Raw genomic sequence first — 19,999 nt, 5'->3', positions numbered from 1 at the left:
TTTGTTTTTATACATACCGACTTTAATATGTGTTAACGCTACATTTGAGTCAATAACTTGTGATGTTTCTACCACTCGCTACATTTTCAAAAATAATTTTTGTTAGTTTTTGTTTATTTTTATATTGTTATCAGTCTACAAGAAAAGATGCTTGAATGTTTTCCTTTTTAGAAGTTTAGCCTTTGGTTTTTCATCCTTTGTTTGTTCTCTTTGCAGATTCTTCAAAGTTTGCCATAAAAGATGTATCTGATAAAAAGTCTAATTTACTGCTAAGAAAGACAATTTCACCCGGAGAAAATCTTCCTACAAATCTTGGCGATAAAACACCATCATTTAATCGAGGTCAATGCTCAGACGTCAAATACTTGTGAACCTCAATTTGAAGTCGAACTACCACATAACAATTTGGACCACAAAAAGTACTTTTTATTTTAGAACTGCTGATCTCTTGGACAAAGAAAAGAACCTTTTGGAATTACTGAAATATTTGAACCATAAAAGGTATTTTTTTTAGAACTTCTCAGTGACAGTAAAGGGTAATTTTTAGAACTAATCAACTATTTGGACCACAACAGGTACTTTTAAGCACTATTGGAATATATGAACCACCAGTGATTCTTAGAACTAGGTACTAAACAACTTCAACCACAAAGTATCTTTTTAGAACTACTGTTTGGATAACCAAAATGTACTTTTTGGAACATCTGAACTAATCAGACCAGCAAATGTACTTTTAAGAACAATTTAGACTAACAATGGTACTTTAGAGAACTATTGAACTATTTGGACCATAAAAGGTATTTTTTAGAAATTTTGAAATATTTGGACAGCAAAAGGTACATTCAAGAACAATTTTTTTTAAAACTATTCTTTTTTTAAATAAAAATACTAAAATATTGGAACCATAAATGGTATTTTTTTAAAAGTACTAAACTAGTTGCACTACGAGTTATTTTTAATCATGGTATAAAAAGAGAAGGTATGATCATTAGAAAAAACTCTGTATCGAGAACTGTCAAAACTTAAAAATGGCTACTTAAGGTTTTGACAGCTGCCCATTGAAATTGTTGTTGTAAGCAAATTTGTCTTGAAAATTGTTGTTGCTTTTGACTTTGCTAAATTAAACGTCAAAACCTTATTACCCCATTTTGTAAGATGGCGGCTCTAATGATCATACCTTGTCTTTTTATACCATGATTTTTAATTACTACATTTTTAGAACTAATGAGTTATTTGGAACTTTTGTGTACTTTAAAGAACTACTAAACTATTGGGATTACAAAACGTACTTTTTGGAACATCTGAAATACTCAGACCCCAAAATTTCTTTTTGGAACTACTGAAAAATTTGGTCCATAGCAGGTTCCTTTGAGAACTACTGAACTTTTTGAAAAACAAATTGTTCTTTTTAGAAGTACTTTACATTTTGGAAACCCAAAAGGTACTCTGAAATGTACAATAGGGCACACCTAATGAAAAAAAAAACTTAGTGGGAAAAAATTCAACGACACAAAACAACTAACAGGAAGACTCTTTTATAGCTTTGTCACTATACACAGAAATAACAGAGCTGTCATATTGACGACAGTTATTTAGTGAATTTTCAGCCAATTAAGATTGCAACTTCTGCAGTCAACATGACAACTTTTGTTATTAAATTTGACATCTTTGGGTAGTCGATATGACAACTACCGAAAATGACTAACAAGTTGTAATTTTCGGGTCCGTTCATCTAAAAAACTATTTTGGTATTCAATATGACAATTTCGCTGTTTTTTCATGTTGACTACCGACGATATACCTATGATATATTGACTACGTTTTTTTTTTTTCTATGTATTGCAAAACCTCAAACTTGATGTTCCTTATTGGTGAGTGTGACATTTCCGGTGACTTTCAAGCGGTATCCCCGAAAAAACGGTTTGTTAAAGGTGTATTAGAATTCTAAACAATCTCGATGAATTCTGATCTCCGGCACGACATCTCATCCTAACTTCCATAAAATTAAATGGGAAACTGCACAAGATGTCACAAATTAAACGTGTGAAATACCTGTGACAATGAACATTGACGGTAAGTTAAAAAGAACTTAACGAAACTGAAAAATGTTTTGTATATAATCTATTTTTTGTAATAATTTTAACAATGAAATTGAGAAGTATGCATTGTGTCCTAATATTGATGACTAGACAAAACTGATAACTTTTTTTTTTTACTAAAATAAAAAAATAATTTTTAAGACAGTGAGATAAAACTTAACGAAACTAAGAATTATGAATTTACATGATATCAAATCGCACCCCCGGTGGGTGCACGTAAGTGCAAAAATGTTGATTCTTCAGAAAACGAGATTAAACATTTTGAAAACGTTTGAAAACAATGTAACGGTCCAAATACATTTCTGCCCCCTGGATACAAATAGAACATTTTCAATTGGGTCTTTGTTTCATCGGAAGGAAATACCTTTTCTTGGAACTATGGCATACTTAACTCAGAAAATTCAAAATTTGCACTTACGTCGTTGTTCCACCGGGGGTGCGAAATTTTATTCAGAAACAAGATGCTAAGCCAAAACTTAACGAAAGATTGCTGAAATATTTTTTGTATTTCTGTTCATTTTATAAATGTGCAAATGCTCACATTGTGCATGGAAATGAAAAAGTGATAAATCGCATATTCACCAAGGGACCAATGGCCCTTTAAATAAGGTTTTTGAGAACTCACATCACTTCTTAATAAAAAAAAAAGAAAACACTCAAGTAACTTATTTCTATTTTCCAAACCTCTTTCGTTGATATCTTCCAATCTTGTACAATGAAATCTTCACGAACAAATTTCCTAATAACTTCTTCAATGGTAATCTCACACGTCTCAATCATTCTAATGAATGCCTTAAATCCAACAGTTGCAGCTAATATTGATTCATCTTCTGTTGAACTTTCACTCAATATTATCGTTATCAAATTATCATGACCCATTCTTTCGACCAATGTCACCAATGCTGATTGTGATTCGGGTTTCTTCAGTGAAATAAATATATCTTCTTCATACATGTAAATAATTTCACTAATTGTAACACCATATCTCAACAACAATCCAATTGTTGCTAAATCACGAAGTGCTGCTTCACCAGCACCAAATGTTTCAGCTTCAATTGAAGTCAATATCCAATTGACTTCTTCGTGTTTCTTCAGTGTCAAAACATCTTCTTGTGTGATGGATTTTTGTGAGATTTTCTGACGAATTATCTTCACTGTTTCGGTAATTTCAATTGATTCAACTTTTTTAATAGTTGTTGATGTTGTTGTTGTTGTGGTAGAAGTTGTTTGTGATATTTCTTCTTTTTCAATTTTAACTTCTGTCTTTAATTCAGTTTCAGCAACTTCTTGTGTTTCAATTTTGACTTCAGATCGTAATAATTCAGCATCAGCTTCTTTACGATCTTTGACAATTTGTACTTCAGAAACTCCCGATTGTTCGACCAACACCGAAACAGGTTGTCTAACTTTAATTACTTCAACTGTCACTTCAGGCACTGGTCGAGGTGTTGGAGGAGGTGTACTTTCTACTGATGTTGTTGAATATGGTTCTGGTACAATTGGTGGTCTCTTAATACCACCAGTCTTTCGAATGAGTTTCTTTTTCGTAACGAATTTCTTTTGTTTTGACGTTTCCATAACTTGCTTTTGAGATACCGAACATATGTCAAATTTGGCACGTGTCAGATTGATAGCAATTTCATTGATAATTTTACAAATATAATAGCCTTTGTCTTCATCTGTTACATTGAGAATTGTTAGTGTTGAAGTACTCTCCTCGATGACAATACGGTATTTATCAGAATCACGAAGTTGTACGTCATTGAAGTACCATTGAACATCTAGTAGATAAATAATTTTTGGTCTCGTTGTTTAATTTCATAGAGCAATTTTTTTTTTTTTCGACAGATTGCCGCTAGTGGGCAACACAGAAAAAAGTGTTGAAAGTTACATGGACATTTATTTAGTTCCTTTTTTTTTTAATGCTGTGGTAGTTAAGTTACGCCATTATGCCATTTTAAGAGAACTAGAAAATATACTTGTTTTGCATTGGGCGCAATTTAAGACATTTTAAAGTTTTGACAGACAGGCATGTTAATTCGGGAGTTAGAAAGCCAATTTGTAACAGGGTTTAAAAAGAATCAAGTCAAAAATCTTTAAAGATTGATTGTTTTGGTTTTCAATTGGGCGCCATATAAACCGATACATTGTATGCTTTAGTAACTAATATTGTTTTCTGTTGTAAGCACAATTCTGATTTTTGAATACTCGCAAGTTCAAGATCAAAGAAAAAGACAGGGTTTCTTGGTTTTAAGATTAAAGAAAATCAAGAAAATACTAAAATTTTGTTTTGTTTTCCGTTGGGAGCCATTTTAAAGCAAATGTTTTTAGCTTTCCTAAAAATAAATTGATGGTCGTTTTGTGGGGTGAAAACTGTACTTATTTGATGAAATTAATGCAAAATCAAGGAAAAAGAAAAAAAAATTCTTTGGTTTTCAATTGGGCGCCATTTTAAAGTGACTTTCATTTAGTTTGATGGACAACTATACGAAGATTGTATTATGAGATGATAGAATTTTTAAGTTTTTGAAACATATACGAATTCTAGGAAGTAGAAATATCACCTTGTTTTTTAGTTGGGCGCCATTTCAAAGAAACTATCTTAGGTTTATTTTTGTTTTCAGTTGGGCGCCATTTTAAAGAAATGGTTTTCAGATTCCTTAACCACTAATTGGTGATTCTTTTGTGAGGGGAAAACTGTCCTTATTTGAAAAAATTACTACAAAATCAATGAATAGAAAAAAAACTCTTTGGTTTTCAGTTGGGCGCCATTTTTAAAACGGCTGTTTTGTGAAGTAAGAACTACCAGCAGAACTTAAACAAATAAAATGTCATGTAACTTCCACCTTTCTTAAGATTTCTTCTGATGAATTATCCTTCTTTAACTACATTACCTGGATGTGGATTTCCTGAAAATTGTACTTCAAATGTAGCAGATTCGCCTAGAGCAGCGCGACAATCTCTCATTTCCGAAACAAAAGTTGGTGAGCATTTAGCAGCTGCAAATAATTATAAATAGCAATAAAGCATTAAATTAATATGTTAGCTGAGCTTCTACTACTTTTGTGCACAGAACAAGATTCGTGTATTAGTTTCGTTTTTTTAGTTGAAGACAGAAGTAATATAGAGACATTTACTTACATTGTGTGTGTTGTTTTTTTTTGTTGTTGTTGAGAAAATTGTGTGGTTTGATATATTTTCAAAGATTTTCCATTTATTTTGAGGGAGGAAGGGCAGAAGATAAATATTTATAGTCCAGAGAAATGTTAGTTACAAAAGACAAGATCACAGAAGCTTATTAGGTTTAAGTGTGTTTTTTTTTTGGTATAAGTGATGAAGCTGCTTATAGAAGTACTATAGGTGTTTTTTTTTTGCTAAATGAATTTTAATTTCCATAAAAGAATTTGCAAAAATATTTCTGTAACATTTTTTGTAATCAATTTAAACAAAAGTAATTTATTTTTGTTTCATTTTGTTTAAATATTGAAGTATACTTTTAGGAGTGAATGGGTTATTTATGAAGCAGAAATGAAAATAATGAAAATTAAAAAGTTTTACTTTTAACTGAAAAAAAAAAAAAAATAAAAATTCTGTAATTAAAAAATCAAATAAAATTTTAAGTTTAAAAAATAAAATTAAACTAAAAAATAATAATGGCGTATACTTTTTGTTGGAGTTTTGGAAATAAAAAAAAATAGCTCTTTCTGTTGGAGGAATGGGTAGTGAGCTTTTTGTTTGTTTTATTTTTTTTTTTTTGTTTATTGATTAGAACATATAACCTAAAATAGAGACAGATTTTTGGACGACACATTTTTAAAGTTTATACAAAAGACATATAAACATTATATAGTTTAGGTTTTTTTTTTTTTGTTTAAAAAGACAGAGATTAAAACACATATTGACACATAAGAAACATTGAGAGACAGATACAAAGTGTTATAATATCCAGGATTTAGATAGGACATTTACACATTTTATGATTTTCTTTTGGTTGAACTTACCTTTGAGGACTTTTTGCATTTCCTCCATATGACTGACCCATTCTGGTTTCCTGTAATCCCTTGTTCCTACGATTCCTAGAATTTGGAATTTGAATAAAACGAAAAATTAATTAATTTTTGAACTTTGATTAATTTTTTAGTCTAATCTTCGATCCTATCTGTAAAAAGAAATGAGCTTAAAATAAATTTTGTGTTTTGTAAAAAAAAAAATTGATTTGTGTTTTGTTTGTAGTAAAAAAAAATATTGGAAAAACATTGGGAAATATGGGAAAAGGTTCTCTTTTTTTTTGTGCTGTAAAATTAGAAAGTTTATAATTTTTTTGTTTGTTATAAAAAAATTAAAGAATAATATTAATATAATGATAAAAATACCTTCAACAGCGAATTCAGCCGTTGTTACAGCAACACCCAATGGATTGTAAGCTTCGAAACTAATCGTACCCACATCATCGGGATATACATGATTTATAACCAGCACCGAGGTGCCATCTTCGAAATTCTCAATTTGATATTCTTCAGATGCAAATATCTCTTCGTTGTCGCGCAGCCATTTAATTTTAGGCTTTGGTTTTCCAATAACTTTAACTTCAAGTTTCGCAAGTTCACCCTCTTTGGGTTGAACTAATTCGGGGAGTTTTTTAATTATTTTCGGGGCAGTTTCGTCTAACGAAATTGTCTACAAAATATGAATCGAATATTTACGTATGAGTTTGAAAAAAAAAAAAAAAAAATGTAATAGATTTTTTGTTACCTTATCGAGAAGATCTTCTTCGGAAGCAGTTTGGCCAGTGATTTCAGAATCGGGGATATATTCAAATGCTGAAAAAAATTAATACATTCATTTCAAATCTTGTTGATATTGGTTTTTTGCATTAATGTTTATTTGGTTAAACAAAAGTCCAACAAATGTGTTATATAAAAAAATCTTCTAAAGTACTAAATCTTACTGAAAGTTCAATAAGGCTAAATGTTTAATACAAAGTTATAGACAAAATAATTTATAGAAATAATTCATGCAGGTAAATAACAGTACCTATATTATTATATCTACGTCTTATACCTAGAACAACGTTAACAAATGTACTAGATTTAAGTTGGGCGCCAAGTGTAACATTTGTAAACATTGTTTACTACATATAAATTCTTGGCAAATGTTTCAATGAAGTTACATATACATATTCTCCTAGTCTAAAATTGTTGTTTCAAATGTGTACAGTTGTACACTATTGTGCGCATGCGCAAACTTTATAAAATTTGTAAATAAATTCATACCTCATTTCTAAGTTTTTATATATTTTTTTTTTAATAATAGAAACGTGACAGAAAAACTATTTTTTCTTTTATATTATTGAAATCTTAGAATTTCGAATGGCTATGTAATCTGGAACAACAAATGAGTACTAAAAGTGATTTTAAGTCTTTGTTTTTTGCTTATAGTTATTTAAAATAAAAAAATTACAAGCTGACGAAGTACTCATTAGGAACTATTTTATAAGCCATTTTCGATGGAAGATATTATTAGTAATAGTTTGGTTTCCCAAAGCCTGAAGTCCCTATACATCCTAAGCTATTTCTGAAAGAATGTTACTTCTACTCCTTTTTTTGTGTCTTCTATTTTTTTTTTATTTCTCGAACCGACTGTTTCTTTATTTTTTGTTGTTATTTTCTCTAAAATAGCTCATCTACAACTTTGGTAACTTAACGAAGGTGGAATAATAATGGCGGCCACACAGATATTGCAAAATTAAATGTAAAATGGCGGATCGGTATGTCATCTGCCATTGTTTGACGTTTAATAAAAAATTTAAATACCGGCAGTCTATGTCGGTGAATATGTCAAAATTCATATTTGAATTCAATTTTCAGTGCAGTGTGTTAATGTTTTTCATTGCTTACTTACTCTGACAGTACGCATATAATGCCTATGTACTTCGATCTATGTTAATCTTTTAAGTAAGTCTTTTATTTGTAAAAAAGTAACCGTACAAAATTCGCTTTTATTATACTGCGTTAAAATCTAATAAACGCAAATCATGCTTCATTTTGAATTATAATAACCAGTCAATTGAGATTGAGATAGCACCATAGATGAACCATACCAAGATCCAAAGACTAATTGTCAGTTTGACAACCAAATGGCGAATTTAATATGTAGTATATGAGTCATTTCTATGTGTCTGTGTCTACGCCATGTTTACCCACACATAGATAAGGCACACTTTGAAATTCTGGTCTTTTTTAAATAGAAACTTTCGAAATTATTTTATTATCTTGCTATTGTTTATCTATGGCATCCAGCTCGGGAAACAGATCACACGCATACATATTTATTTTGGGTGGGAAACTGCTCAGCTAATCCTTTTGATCTTTGTCGAAAAAAAGGGATGAACATTTGAAGTTTTCATATCTATGGTTGAAACTTGAAAGTGACATTCTGATATTTCAGGTCGCGAGATTTCGACCTGAAATATCGGACATTCCGAACGATTATTATGACAGATGTCATAATAAATAATCATGGCTGAAATGACGTTTGCTCTTTAAAAGTTCTAGTTCTGTTTGCTTTCTATTTTCTTCATAATTTAAAATAATAAAAGAAAGTACAAGTACTTAAGGGATACAATGCTTTTTGCTGAAACAAACGTATTTAGATATGTGGCTTAGCTTTTTTAACCTAATTCCCTTAATCTAAAACCAACACATAATAATTAATTACATAAATGCAAAAACTAGTGTATTATACAACTACAAATAAAGGTGCTGAATAAAATATGTACTATATTGGTAAAGTTGTTTTTTTTTTTTTAAAGAAAAAGATGGTGTTATAGAATATACCTTGAATGTTAACAGTTGTTGTTGTAATGGCTTCTCCGATTTTATTCGTTGCCACACACTTATATTGACCATCATCTTCGGGGAATACCTCTGCAATAGACAGAGTGCAAACACCGCGGATGTCTTGTGTTATAACTGTTTCCTTTGTTTCGATAATTTTTTCTTCGTTATGGAACCATTCGACACGTGGTATTGGTTGACCATGTACCTCGCATATCAAATACAATTTCTCACCATCCATCACTTGAACGGGTGACAGAGGTTCAACAAAACGTGGTGATATTAATTCTGTCACCTGTTCGAATGGTGAATCTTCTAAAATGTCAACGGTAGCGGTTGATGTTACCGAACCACCAACATTTTCTGCTCGACATGTGTATGGGCCGGCGAATTTTTTGGTGAAATTTTCAATTAATAAAACTGATTTATTGCCTTCGGTCATAATTCGACATTCAGTTGAACTTTTGATCGGTTCAGTGTGAACAAACCATTGGAATGAAGAAACCGGTTCCGATTCGACTACTGCTTCTAAGATAGCAACTTCATTTTCAGCTATGAATTTTGGTTTCAATGGTTCGATGAAACGTGGTGGTTGAATTTCTTTGCTCTGTGGTGAATCAGAAACTACCACTGAACCGGAAGATTTAGCCTCGCCAACTGGATTTTTAGCACAGATTTCATATTTACCGGTTCGTTTGCGGGTCATATTTTTGACAGTTATGGTGGTTGTGGTTTCTGTTGTGATTATTGTAACGTCTTCATTGATTTGTACCTCTCGGCCATTACGCATCCATTTGATTTCAGGCTTTGGTATACCATCATAAACCGATTCAAATACCAAAGTGCCACCAGTTGGCACAACTTTAACTGTCAACGGAGTGACAGTTGGTGCTTTAAGTATTTCTTTTACTTCTTCCGTAGGCTCGGCTTCACGGAGAATATTTGCATTTCCAACTGCCCTACCAAAAGTGTTCTCAGCTTGAACTGAATACACTATAGCTTCATTGGTAGGTGGATTTATTACCTCTAGAGCTACTTCACCGGTTTCTTCATCGTAGAACATTTGTACAGTTTCACTTGGAATCAATTCTTCTTTACCACGATACCATTTTACTTTTGGTTTAGGTATACCTTCAACTTGACAGGTCACAGTAACTGAGCATCTTTCTGGTTTTTGTTCAGTGAATTCAATCTTGAGGGGCTTGACAAATTGTGGAGCTAGTCCTGTTTCTCTTTCTAAATATTTTAGTTTTTTTGGGGAAATTTTGAAATAAAAAAGAGTAAAAGTGTGTATGTGTGTTAAGATTGAGTTAACTAGTGTAAATTAGCCTTAAAACTATGACTAACTCAGGAAAAGGTTCTATAAACTAATTTGGAACTCACTACAAGAATTGACATAGAAAAACTTTTATTGAGAACTTACCAAGTAAAACATTTGCTGTTGAAGTTGCAACGCCACCTTCATTCTTAGCTTGACAAGTATAAACTCCAACATCTTGTGGTGTTACCTTAACGATTTTCAGCTTAGCAACACTTTCCACCACAGACATCTCATACTTCTCCGAAGCGAACAATAAAGTGTCATTGAAATACCAATTGATCTCTGGGAATGGAATACCCTCAACTTTGCATTCTAGCACAGCTGGTGCATCGGGAACACATTCTCGAGGTCTTAATTTCTCAGTAATTCTTGGAGGACGAACTTCACGTTTCTTCTTACGAACAATCTTTCGTTCCTGCTCTTGGACCTCAGAAATAGTTTGTTCAGAAGTTTGTTGAATAACTTCATCTTCAATAAGTTCTTCATCGGCAAGCTTATCAAGACCCTCTTGAATGCGTTTTTGTGTAATAAGTTCCAGCTCGGGAAGCGGCTGACTGTCGTCGATGTGAATGCGTCTTCTTTCTTTCTTGACAATGTTCGAAGTGAGCTTCATTTCGATCTCACGATGAACCTCATCAACATCGACCTCAATCAGCTGCTCCGTCGTTATGTACTGTGGTCTTGGTTCTTCTTTCTTCTTTTGAAGGGTAACTGTCTTTTGTGAAATTTCACGTTCTTCTTCAACAATTTCCTCTTCTTTGATTTCTTCGGCGTCTAGAAGTTGTGGTTGCTCATCGAACGAGACTTCCTTGAGACGTTTTGTGCGTTTCTTGTGAGCACGCTGTTTGACAATCTCTTCGGTAAGAATTTCTTCAGCTGTGTGTGGAAGAACTTCTTCAGTTACAGCGATTTTACTTGTTACATCAACCGGAAGAGCATCAACTTGATCTTCTTCAGCGATTGGCTCTTGGAATGGTATCACTTCCTCTTCACTAACTTCATCAACCGATGGGGTAGCTTTGTGAAGTTTTGGCTTCTTCTTCTTCTTTCTCTCCTTTTCCTTGCGTGGTTCTTCTTCTTCAACGATTGGTTCAGGAATGATTTCTTCTTCTTCCGGTTCTGGTTGTTGAGGTTCTTCAGGTTTCAAAACTGGAGCTTGAAGAGGAGCTTCCAATGGTTCTTCGACTTGTGATTGTTTTCTTGGAATAGGCTTAAGCTGAACTTGTTCAGGAACCTCTGCTTCTTTTGGCTTTCTTCTGCCTGTTGGCCATTGTTTCTCTTCAACTTGCTCTGGAACGGGCTTCTTCTTTTCTCCACGTTTCCATGGAACTGCTGGTTGTTCTACTGGTACCTCAGGAACCTTCTCAATTTCGAATGGTTCAACCTTCTCCAATTCAACTGGCTCGGCATCGGGAATTTCTGGAAGCTTTTCATGTTTTGGTTTTGGAGTTTTCTTGGGTTTCTCTTCTGGTACAACAACTTCTTCAACTGGTTTTCTTGGTACTGGTTTCAAATGAACTTCTTCCATTGGTTCAGGTTCTTGTGGACGAATCTTACCCTTTGGCCATTTCTTTTCTTCAATTGGCTGTTCTTCTGGTTTCTTCTTTTGACCTCTTACCCATGGTAGTTTAACTTCTTCTGGAACCTTTTCGACTTCTTGTGGGGCAATAGGTTCAAGTTTTTCCAAAACAACTGGTTCTTCATCTGGAATAACAGGAATTTCCTCCTGAGGTTTGGGAGTGATTTCTGGTTGTTTAAGTTCCTTTGGAGCTTCAGGAACTGGTTTCCTTGGAACTGGCTTAAGATGAACTTCTTCTTTAGGTTCTGGTTCTAATGGACGACGTTTACCCTTTGGCCATTGTGCTTCTTCAACCGAAACCGGTTCTTCTTTTGGTTTTTTCTTAATGACAATTGGTTTTCCGGGCTTCTCCTCTTCCAAAACTTCTGGTTTAGGAACTGGTGCCAATGCAACTTGTATTTCTTCTTCCGGTTCTGGCTTAGGTTTCTGTCTTAAAACTGGTTTAAGCACGACTTCTTCTATTTGTTCTTTCTGAGGCTTGAGTGATGGACGCTTCACAGGCTTAAGAGCAACTTCTTCTACCTTTTCTTCTTCAGGCGCAGGCCTTGGAACTGGTTTCAGAGAAATCGGTTCCTCCGGTTCCTTTTCTAATGGTTTCCTCTTACCAGTGGGCCATGATTTTTCTTCCACTTCTTCAGGTTGTGGCTTTTGCTTCTTTCCACGTTGCCATGGAACACCTTCTTGTGGCTGTGGTTGAACCAGTTCCTCAACTACTGGTTTCTCAGGTTGAGGAATAGGCTCCAATTTGACTGGTTCCTGAGGAATTTCAACAATCGATTGATTCTTAAACGGCTTCAATTGTACTTCTTCAGGTTTTTCAGGTTCTGGTTTAGGAATTTGCTTCCTTGGAGTAGGTTTCAATGTGACTTGTTCTACCTTTTCCGGTTCTTGTGGACGAATTTCGGCCTTCTTGCCTCGTTTCCATGGTACAGCGGTTTCTTGAACTGTTGGCTGTTCAGGTTGTTCTTCTGGTTGAACTACTTCTTCAACTTCCTCTTGTACAGGTCTGACTTCTTCAATTACTTCTTCAGTAACCTTCTCTTCTTGAGGAATAATTTCTGGTTTTTCTACAGGTTTTGGTCTTGAAATTGGCTTAAGCTGAACTTCTTCAGCTACCGCTGCTTCAGGTTTTGGTTTTTGCCTAGGAGTTGGCTTAAGTGCAACTTGTTCAACTTTTTCAGGTTCTTGAAGTTGTTTTTCGGCTGCTTTTTTACCTCGAACCCATGGAACAGCAACTTCTTCAATCTTTGGTTGCTCTTGTGGTTTTTCTTCAATATATTCTTCAACTTCTTCTTGAACCTTTTTGATTTCTTCAGTGATTTCTTCAGTAACCTTCTCAACGTGAGTAACCTTTTCTTGGATTTCTGCAGGCTTTGGTCGTGAAATAGGTTTCAATTGAACTTCTTCAACTACATCTTGTGGTTTTGGTTTTTGTCTTGGAGTGGGCTTAAGTGAAACCTGTTCAACCATTTCTGGTTGTTGTGGTTCCTTCTTCTTACCTCTCAACCATGGAACTGTAGTTTGTTGAGTTTCAACCTGTTGTTCTTCTTGTACAATACGTTCTTCAATTTTCTCTTCAACATGTTTGACAATTTCTTCCTGTTCTTCAATTACTTGTCGTTCTTCAGAAACTATTGTTGTGTCTTCAGTAACAATTTCTTGTTGCTTAGGTTTTTGCCGAGGAATTGGCTTAAGAACAACCTTTTCAACTTGTTCCGGTTGTTGTGGAATAATCTGTCTTGTTGGTTTTGGTTTGATCTGTTCAACAGGTGCCAATTCTTCAGCAACAACTTCTTGTTGTGGCTTACGCTTGCCTCTCTCCCACATAACTGGTACCTCTTCAGGTTTCTTAGTAACCTCTTCAATTTCTTCCGGTTTCAATTCTAAGAACGAAGAATCTTCAATTTGTTGGAATTCAGTTGGTTTTCCACGACGCCAATGTGTTGGTTGAAGAATTGCTTCTTCTTTTCTAACTTCTTCAACTTCTTGTTCCCTACGATCAAGGAATGTAGAGTCTTCGACATGTGTAAGTCTAGTCTCTTCCACCTGTTGTGTTGTCTTACCACGTCGCCAATGAACAGGTTCTTCTTGTTTCCTTATCAGTTCACTGTTTTCCCATTCACTCTTCTGAAGACGCATAATATTTGTGTCTTCAATGCTAGTAAACTCTTGCCTATGCATTTCTTGTGTCATTTCAGTCTTACTCATGCGTCTGTAAACAGCGATTTCATCAGTAGCCTGCTGTTGAATAACCTTCGTAGTGACTTCTTCTACTTGCATTGTACTAGAATCTTCAAACAAGGCACTGTTCTGTTTTTGATAGTCTGTTCTTGGCTTACGCCAGTTAGTTGCTTGTTGATGACTTATCAAACGTTGAGCTTCTAACCTTTCACGCTCTTCCACTGTTAGAATATTGATATCTTCAGTTGTGATGTATTGTTGTTTCTGTACTTCACTCATTTGTTCATATCTTTCGATATCTTCCCTCGTCATGACCTTTTCAATCGATGCCTTTGAAGATTCATCAACGGTCATTGTCATCATTTTCGAAGTAGCTGTTTGAACTTGTACAGACTTCAGTTCGACTTCTTCGATCTTGAACTTTTCAATTTGCTTATGAACTTTTTGTACGGACTTGAGCTGTTTACGCATTTCCTTCCATGGAACTGTATCGGTTTTTGGTTGAGTCGAAATAAGTTTTTCAACTTCTTCGGTAAAGTCCATAATGGCGCCATCTTCGAAACTCTTCAGTCTTTCAATCTCTCGTTCTTTCATGATTTGCTGTTGGGCTTGTTGAGGCTGTTGTGGAGTTATTTCCTCCCTAGCATGTTGCAATGGAGATAAGTACACATCTTCCAGATCAAAGCTCTCCAGCTGCTTTTGAACTCGTTCAACAGCTCGTAACTTCTCACGCATTGTTACCCAAGGAATAGCTTCCTTCTCAGTCTTGCCTTCGATAATCTTCTCCAATTGATACCCAATACTGAGTAAGCCTTGATCACGTTCATCCTTAATCGATTTAAGGAAGACCTTGGCGACTTCATATTTCGGAACAACCTTCTTTTCAATTGTAGCGGGCTTCAACAGAATCGGTTCTTCAGTCCAAGACTTTACTGGTTCGGGTTTAAAACCAGGAAGGAAGGGTTGTTTCTCTAGAGAACGGCCTCGACGTGGCCTTGAACTCTTCCTCCATGGAACAAGATTCGACTGAGGCTGTAAACTTTTGCTACGAGGTTTCTTCGATCTAGGTCGATGACCACTGTGACCGTTCACCTGTAGGTTTTGAGTATATTGTGGTGGATATAAATGTTGCTGTTGAGGTGACTCTGGTGAGCTGTCCTCTTTACCAGAGGACGACTCATCTTCTACCGAATCAATTGTCTGCAGTTGGTAAGCAGAAATTCTTCGTTCTGTAAAAAGAAATAAGGAAATATTTTTAAAAATTTATATCTTCCCCCAAATAAAATTGATTGAAGATGCGTTCTGTTTCAAAATATCTCTACCAATAAGATACAAGAGTATCTTTTTGGTAGATTTTTGACGTGTGGAATTTTGAATTCTAGCCAATTGAAAATGTATCCGCACAAGCATAAGTTTTTAGTAAAGCAAAAAAAAAAAAAATAAATAAATAAATAGAGTATTTAATAAAAATGTCCACAAAAATATTAGAAAAAAAATTCCTAGACAGATTTTGTGGCATGAGCAGGACAAGTTGAAAAAAAAAAATAAAATTAAAAATACTAAAAAGCAAAAAAAAAAAAATAAAACGTGACAAATTCGTTAAAATTATTTCAAAGATGCAATTAATTAAGATTGTGGATTGGGTTGTTGTTTTTTGTTGTTTTTTTTTTAAATACATGGTCAAACTGACAATGCCAAGTATTGAGCAGTGCAAGTGTTTTTCTCAAAAATGTTCTGCAAGAGTGCCATATACACATGGATAGAATAAATTTGAGAAATATGTTCAACACGAGTAAAAGTGTTTTTGTCATTTTTAATAGAGGCTATATTTTTGTGGGATGTAATAATTTTGTTATTATACTCAAAATGTTGTTTTGATGATGAGATTCCTGTAAAAGGGATTATTTGGGATTATTGTTATTTTGAGGTGAATGTATCATTGCAAAATAAGAGTGGTATGCGTTTCAGGTCAAGCACCAGTTTAAGATTTGGTAAATATAGAAGATTCAAAAATAATTTTGAAAGCTGTTTTTTTTTTTTAACATGATTTTAAAAAGAAGATTTTAAATGTCCTGAATTATGAAAAATCTTCAATAATACTGATATCGGTAGAATACTGAAAATTTCACATAAACCGCCTCTGTTCTAACAAGTTATTTTGTGGCTTACCTTCTTATACGCCGTTGAAGTGCATCTACTGCTTTTTGCAGCACACTTTTACGTGACTTCCTTCTAATGGTAGAAGGGGTCCTAGGTGGATTTAAAAGTTTAAAACCATTGATTTTGACGTGGAAGACAAAGAACCGAGTAGAAAGCTGAAAAAGTACGAGAACCTGTACGCGAAAACTTATTTACAATTGTGAGCAAAGTTAAAGATTTTAAAGTTTTAAGACTCCAGCCCATTAGGGCACTTAATATTTGTTATGTGTACCAAAGAAAATATTTTTTAAATTTCCTTAGACTTGATATTTTTTTTCAAGTCAATACTCTTAATTTCTTAAGGTCCAACTATAACTATAAGAGGCATGAGCTTAAATCGGCTTACGTTAAAAAGGCATGTGTGAGTGATCAAAAACACACAATCTCAAAAGACTGGTATAATGTTGATATGCGTGTTTCGTTCAAATTTCGTTAAGCATATGCAGTGCGTTCTGAACCGCTGCACAGTGCGGCGATTGTATGGAGATGGTGGACAAAAATCAATTTTATAAAAAGGAATTGATTTGGCAAAGAAAAATTGTTGTAGATGTAATAAAGAGAAATTCTAAAAAAATTGACGAAATTTTTACGCCCCCTGCCACGCCCACTTTTGTATATGATTATTTATATCTAGAAAATGGTGTGCACCATTTGATTCAAATTTAGGAAATTTGATTATCTAGATGAGTGTGAAAATTAAAAAAATAGTTTAGACCCTTTCCGCCCCCTGCCACACCTACTTTTGTATATGATTGTTTATACCTTAAAAACGGTTTGCACCAAATTTAGGAAATTTGATTATCTAGATGAGTTAAAAAAATATAAAATAGTTTTGACCCTCTCCGCCCTCTGCCACGCCCACTTTAGTGGCTAAAGGCTAAACGCTTGCAAATTTTCCTTTTTTTCGTCTTTGACGACGCTATTAAATGTAGTGTTTGTGTCTTCCACGACTAGTTCCCCTTCATCAAGAGGTTAAAATGCTATCAGGAAGAGTAAGTCTATTTTTAGGATTAGCTTCATGATGCTTCTCGAAGAAAGCATGAACATTGTTCCCACCGTCGAGGTTTGAGTCAAAAAACTTAATTTGTATTTTAGATCATTTTTAAATTGTATGGAACATTTGTTTATCTTCAATTCATACAGAATAATTATTAACATATTCAATTCGTGATTTTTTATAAAAAAAAATCCATTTTTATAAAAAAAAAATCCATTTTTATAAATTTTTAAATTTTTTAAAGATTTGACCTTGTCCTAGAAATGTTGAAAATTTTTAAGGATAGCAAAAATTAGCATGAAAACTTTACATTTCCACAAAGTAAAATATTAATACAAAATGTTGCTATACTTTGCTAAAATTAATTTATAAACATATCCAAAATGGAAAAAAGCGTTAAAAAGCTGTTTTTTATGCATTTCTTCTCCCTTGGATCAAGATTTATGTCGAAATTTATCAATTTTTTTCGTAAAACACTTTATGTGGCAGTTGCTAGTACTTAACTAATTCAAAATAATTTCAATGTCTTCATCTTCTCCCCTGTTTTTGCCAAAACAAATCCACCTTTCAAAAAGTCGTTAATTTTTTCTGGTCCGACTACAAAAAGTCAAATATTTTGAAGGTTAGCAAAAGTTAGCAATGAAACTAAACGTGTTCTCAAAGAACAATAACAACACAAGATAATGCCATAAATCATTGTGCTACAATTTGCTACTACAACTTTGTAGGCTTAATTTAGATGAAATTTTATGCCTTAAAAAGGAACTTTTTTCGATAATTCACTAAAATTCAAATTTATTTAAAAAATTAAATATAACTACTCATACAAGTTCTCAATGTATCCATGATTTCACAAATAAAAAAAAATAAAACTTTGGTACTTTTCTTACACGAACCAAATGAAAATGCACAAAAATAAAATCTCGAGATATCAAAATGACTAAAATTTTTTTCAGTGCTTTTGAAAGTCCCGCTAATCCCCCAAAATGAGCAAAACAAAATTAAAAACAGCCAAAAACAGTTATTTAACATATACTTGACCAGCTCCATAGCTTAGAAGATCAATATTGCGCACACTAGTCAACGCACTGTGCGCTGTCTGCTTATGTGTTTATCATGTTTCCAAAAACATGAAGAAGCCCAGTTCGTGTGATTTTGACATAAACTCATGAGCTTATTATGTATATTATATCAAGCCTATTCATTTAATTTTGAGTTTATTTTTAACAAGCGGCTTCTATTTTTATTTTGCGTTAGTGCCATTCAGAGATATTTTGCCTCATTTGCCAATCGAACTTCAGTGTAGTATTAATACAAATAAATAATTTATTTATTTTTTTATACGTAAGGTCCACATGGACAGATTTAAATTCGTTTAGCTGCAATAGTGTTTTTTGCTTGAGTTAAGTAAAAACAAGTTGCAAATTGGGACCTAGACCACTACTTTCTGATACCCCAGCCAATACTTCCCTTAGGTCTGAATAATCATTTCCGTGGACAATTATTCATGTACATTAAAAAATATCACTGTTAAAAAATTTTCTTTTTTAAGAACTTTCTTAATGACGTCGGTGATTCTAGGCGCTTGATGAATGAATGGTCGAGAAGTTGCTTCTAAAACCAAACTGGTTTTATTATTAGCTGAAGGCACTAAGGAAGTAATGATCAGAACAGCAAGTTTTTGTTTCGGTTCCAAGGCAAGTTACTCCACTTGTGAAGTATTTTACAGTAACAACAAATTTCTTGAAATTTCATACCATTTCTTCCATTATCAAAATATTTTAATTAAATACTATATTTTATTAAAATATAAATAAATACCAAGCACAATTCCATAACTCACAATTAGCTTGTTTTAGATTTTTCTCAAGCTAAAAAACTAAATTCCTGCTTTCTGCTTTCATGTTGTTGAAAGCAGAGTTGTAAAAATATCAATTCAAAAAAATGCATTTGAAATTAAATATAAACATATTTATTGCAAATGAAAAAATTTGTATTAAAAAAAAAATTGTATGGCAATTAAAAAAAAAAATTGTAATAAAAAAATTTTATTGCAACTCAAAAATATTTGTATTGAAAATAAAATTTTTATTGCATACATTTTGCATTGAATTTTTTTTTAATGCAGAAAATTTTTATTTGCAATAAAAAATTTTTTTTTTAATTCAAAATTTAAAAATTTTATTTTCAAAGCAAATATTTTGAGTTGGAATGAATTTTTTTTAATGCAAAATATTTTCGCTGCAATAAATATTTTTTTTAATGCAATTTTTGTATTTACAATATATCTTTTTTTGTAATTTGTAATGAAAAAACAAATGCATACAAAAAATGATTTTTTACAATCCGGGTTGAAAGTAATGAATAATAGAGCTATTTGAGAAAAATATCCTTTAGGCTGAATTTGTTTTTAATCAATAAAAAATTAATTCTGAGTTTTTTGATTTTGGTAAAGAAAAAAAAAAAAAAATAACTTTTAAAAGGCTTTTCAATTATTTTTACAAATATTTTTGACTAAAACTGAAAATACAGCAACAAATCTTGAAAAATCGACTGTATGAAGGACTGTTGGTTTCATTGTTTAGTTAGCCATACTTATTTGGATTGGTTTTTCCATTTAACTTAGAGAGTCACTGTGGCGTATGAGTAATTTTTTTTTATTGAAATGTATTACTATCGCTTTATGCAAATTGTTCAATTGTTCAATTGCTATTATTCTTTAGAGTTGTCCTTTGTTTAATACTCCTGCATGACATGCCAGTTTTTACCAAGTGAAAAAATTTATTG

The 19,999-nt window shown here is 33.0% G+C and overlaps 1 protein-coding gene across 15 annotated transcripts in view; it reads right to left on the bottom strand.

Moving 5' to 3' along the window:
- LOC129908709 (titin) overlaps nt 1-19,999 on the bottom strand; it is a 167,738-nt gene that overhangs the window by 54,575 nt on the left and 93,164 nt on the right. For 9 of the 15 annotated variants that reach the window (XM_055985417.1, XM_055985424.1, XM_055985419.1 and 6 more), the window contains 5 exons: nt 10,359-15,245; nt 8,936-10,171; nt 6,852-6,919; nt 6,473-6,776; nt 6,101-6,175 (listed from right to left, as the gene is read on the bottom strand). In XM_055985417.1, the coding sequence (XP_055841392.1) occupies nt 6,101-6,175; nt 6,473-6,776; nt 6,852-6,919; nt 8,936-10,171; nt 10,359-15,245 (6,570 nt within the window). Of the gene's footprint in view, nt 1-17; nt 79-2,783; nt 3,881-4,993; nt 5,099-6,100; nt 6,176-6,472; nt 6,777-6,851; nt 6,920-8,935; nt 10,172-10,358; nt 15,246-19,999 lie in introns of all 15 variants that reach the window. The other 6 variants (XR_008771314.1, XM_055985427.1, XM_055985428.1 and 3 more) reach the window with 5 other exon arrangements.

This window comes from Episyrphus balteatus, chromosome 2 (genome assembly GCF_945859705.1).
Source record: "Episyrphus balteatus chromosome 2, idEpiBalt1.1, whole genome shotgun sequence".
Lineage (NCBI taxonomy): Eukaryota > Metazoa > Arthropoda > Insecta > Diptera > Syrphidae > Episyrphus > Episyrphus balteatus.
The sequence above is the reverse complement of the archived record's forward strand: the minus strand, read 5'-3'. Positions and strand labels throughout refer to the sequence as shown.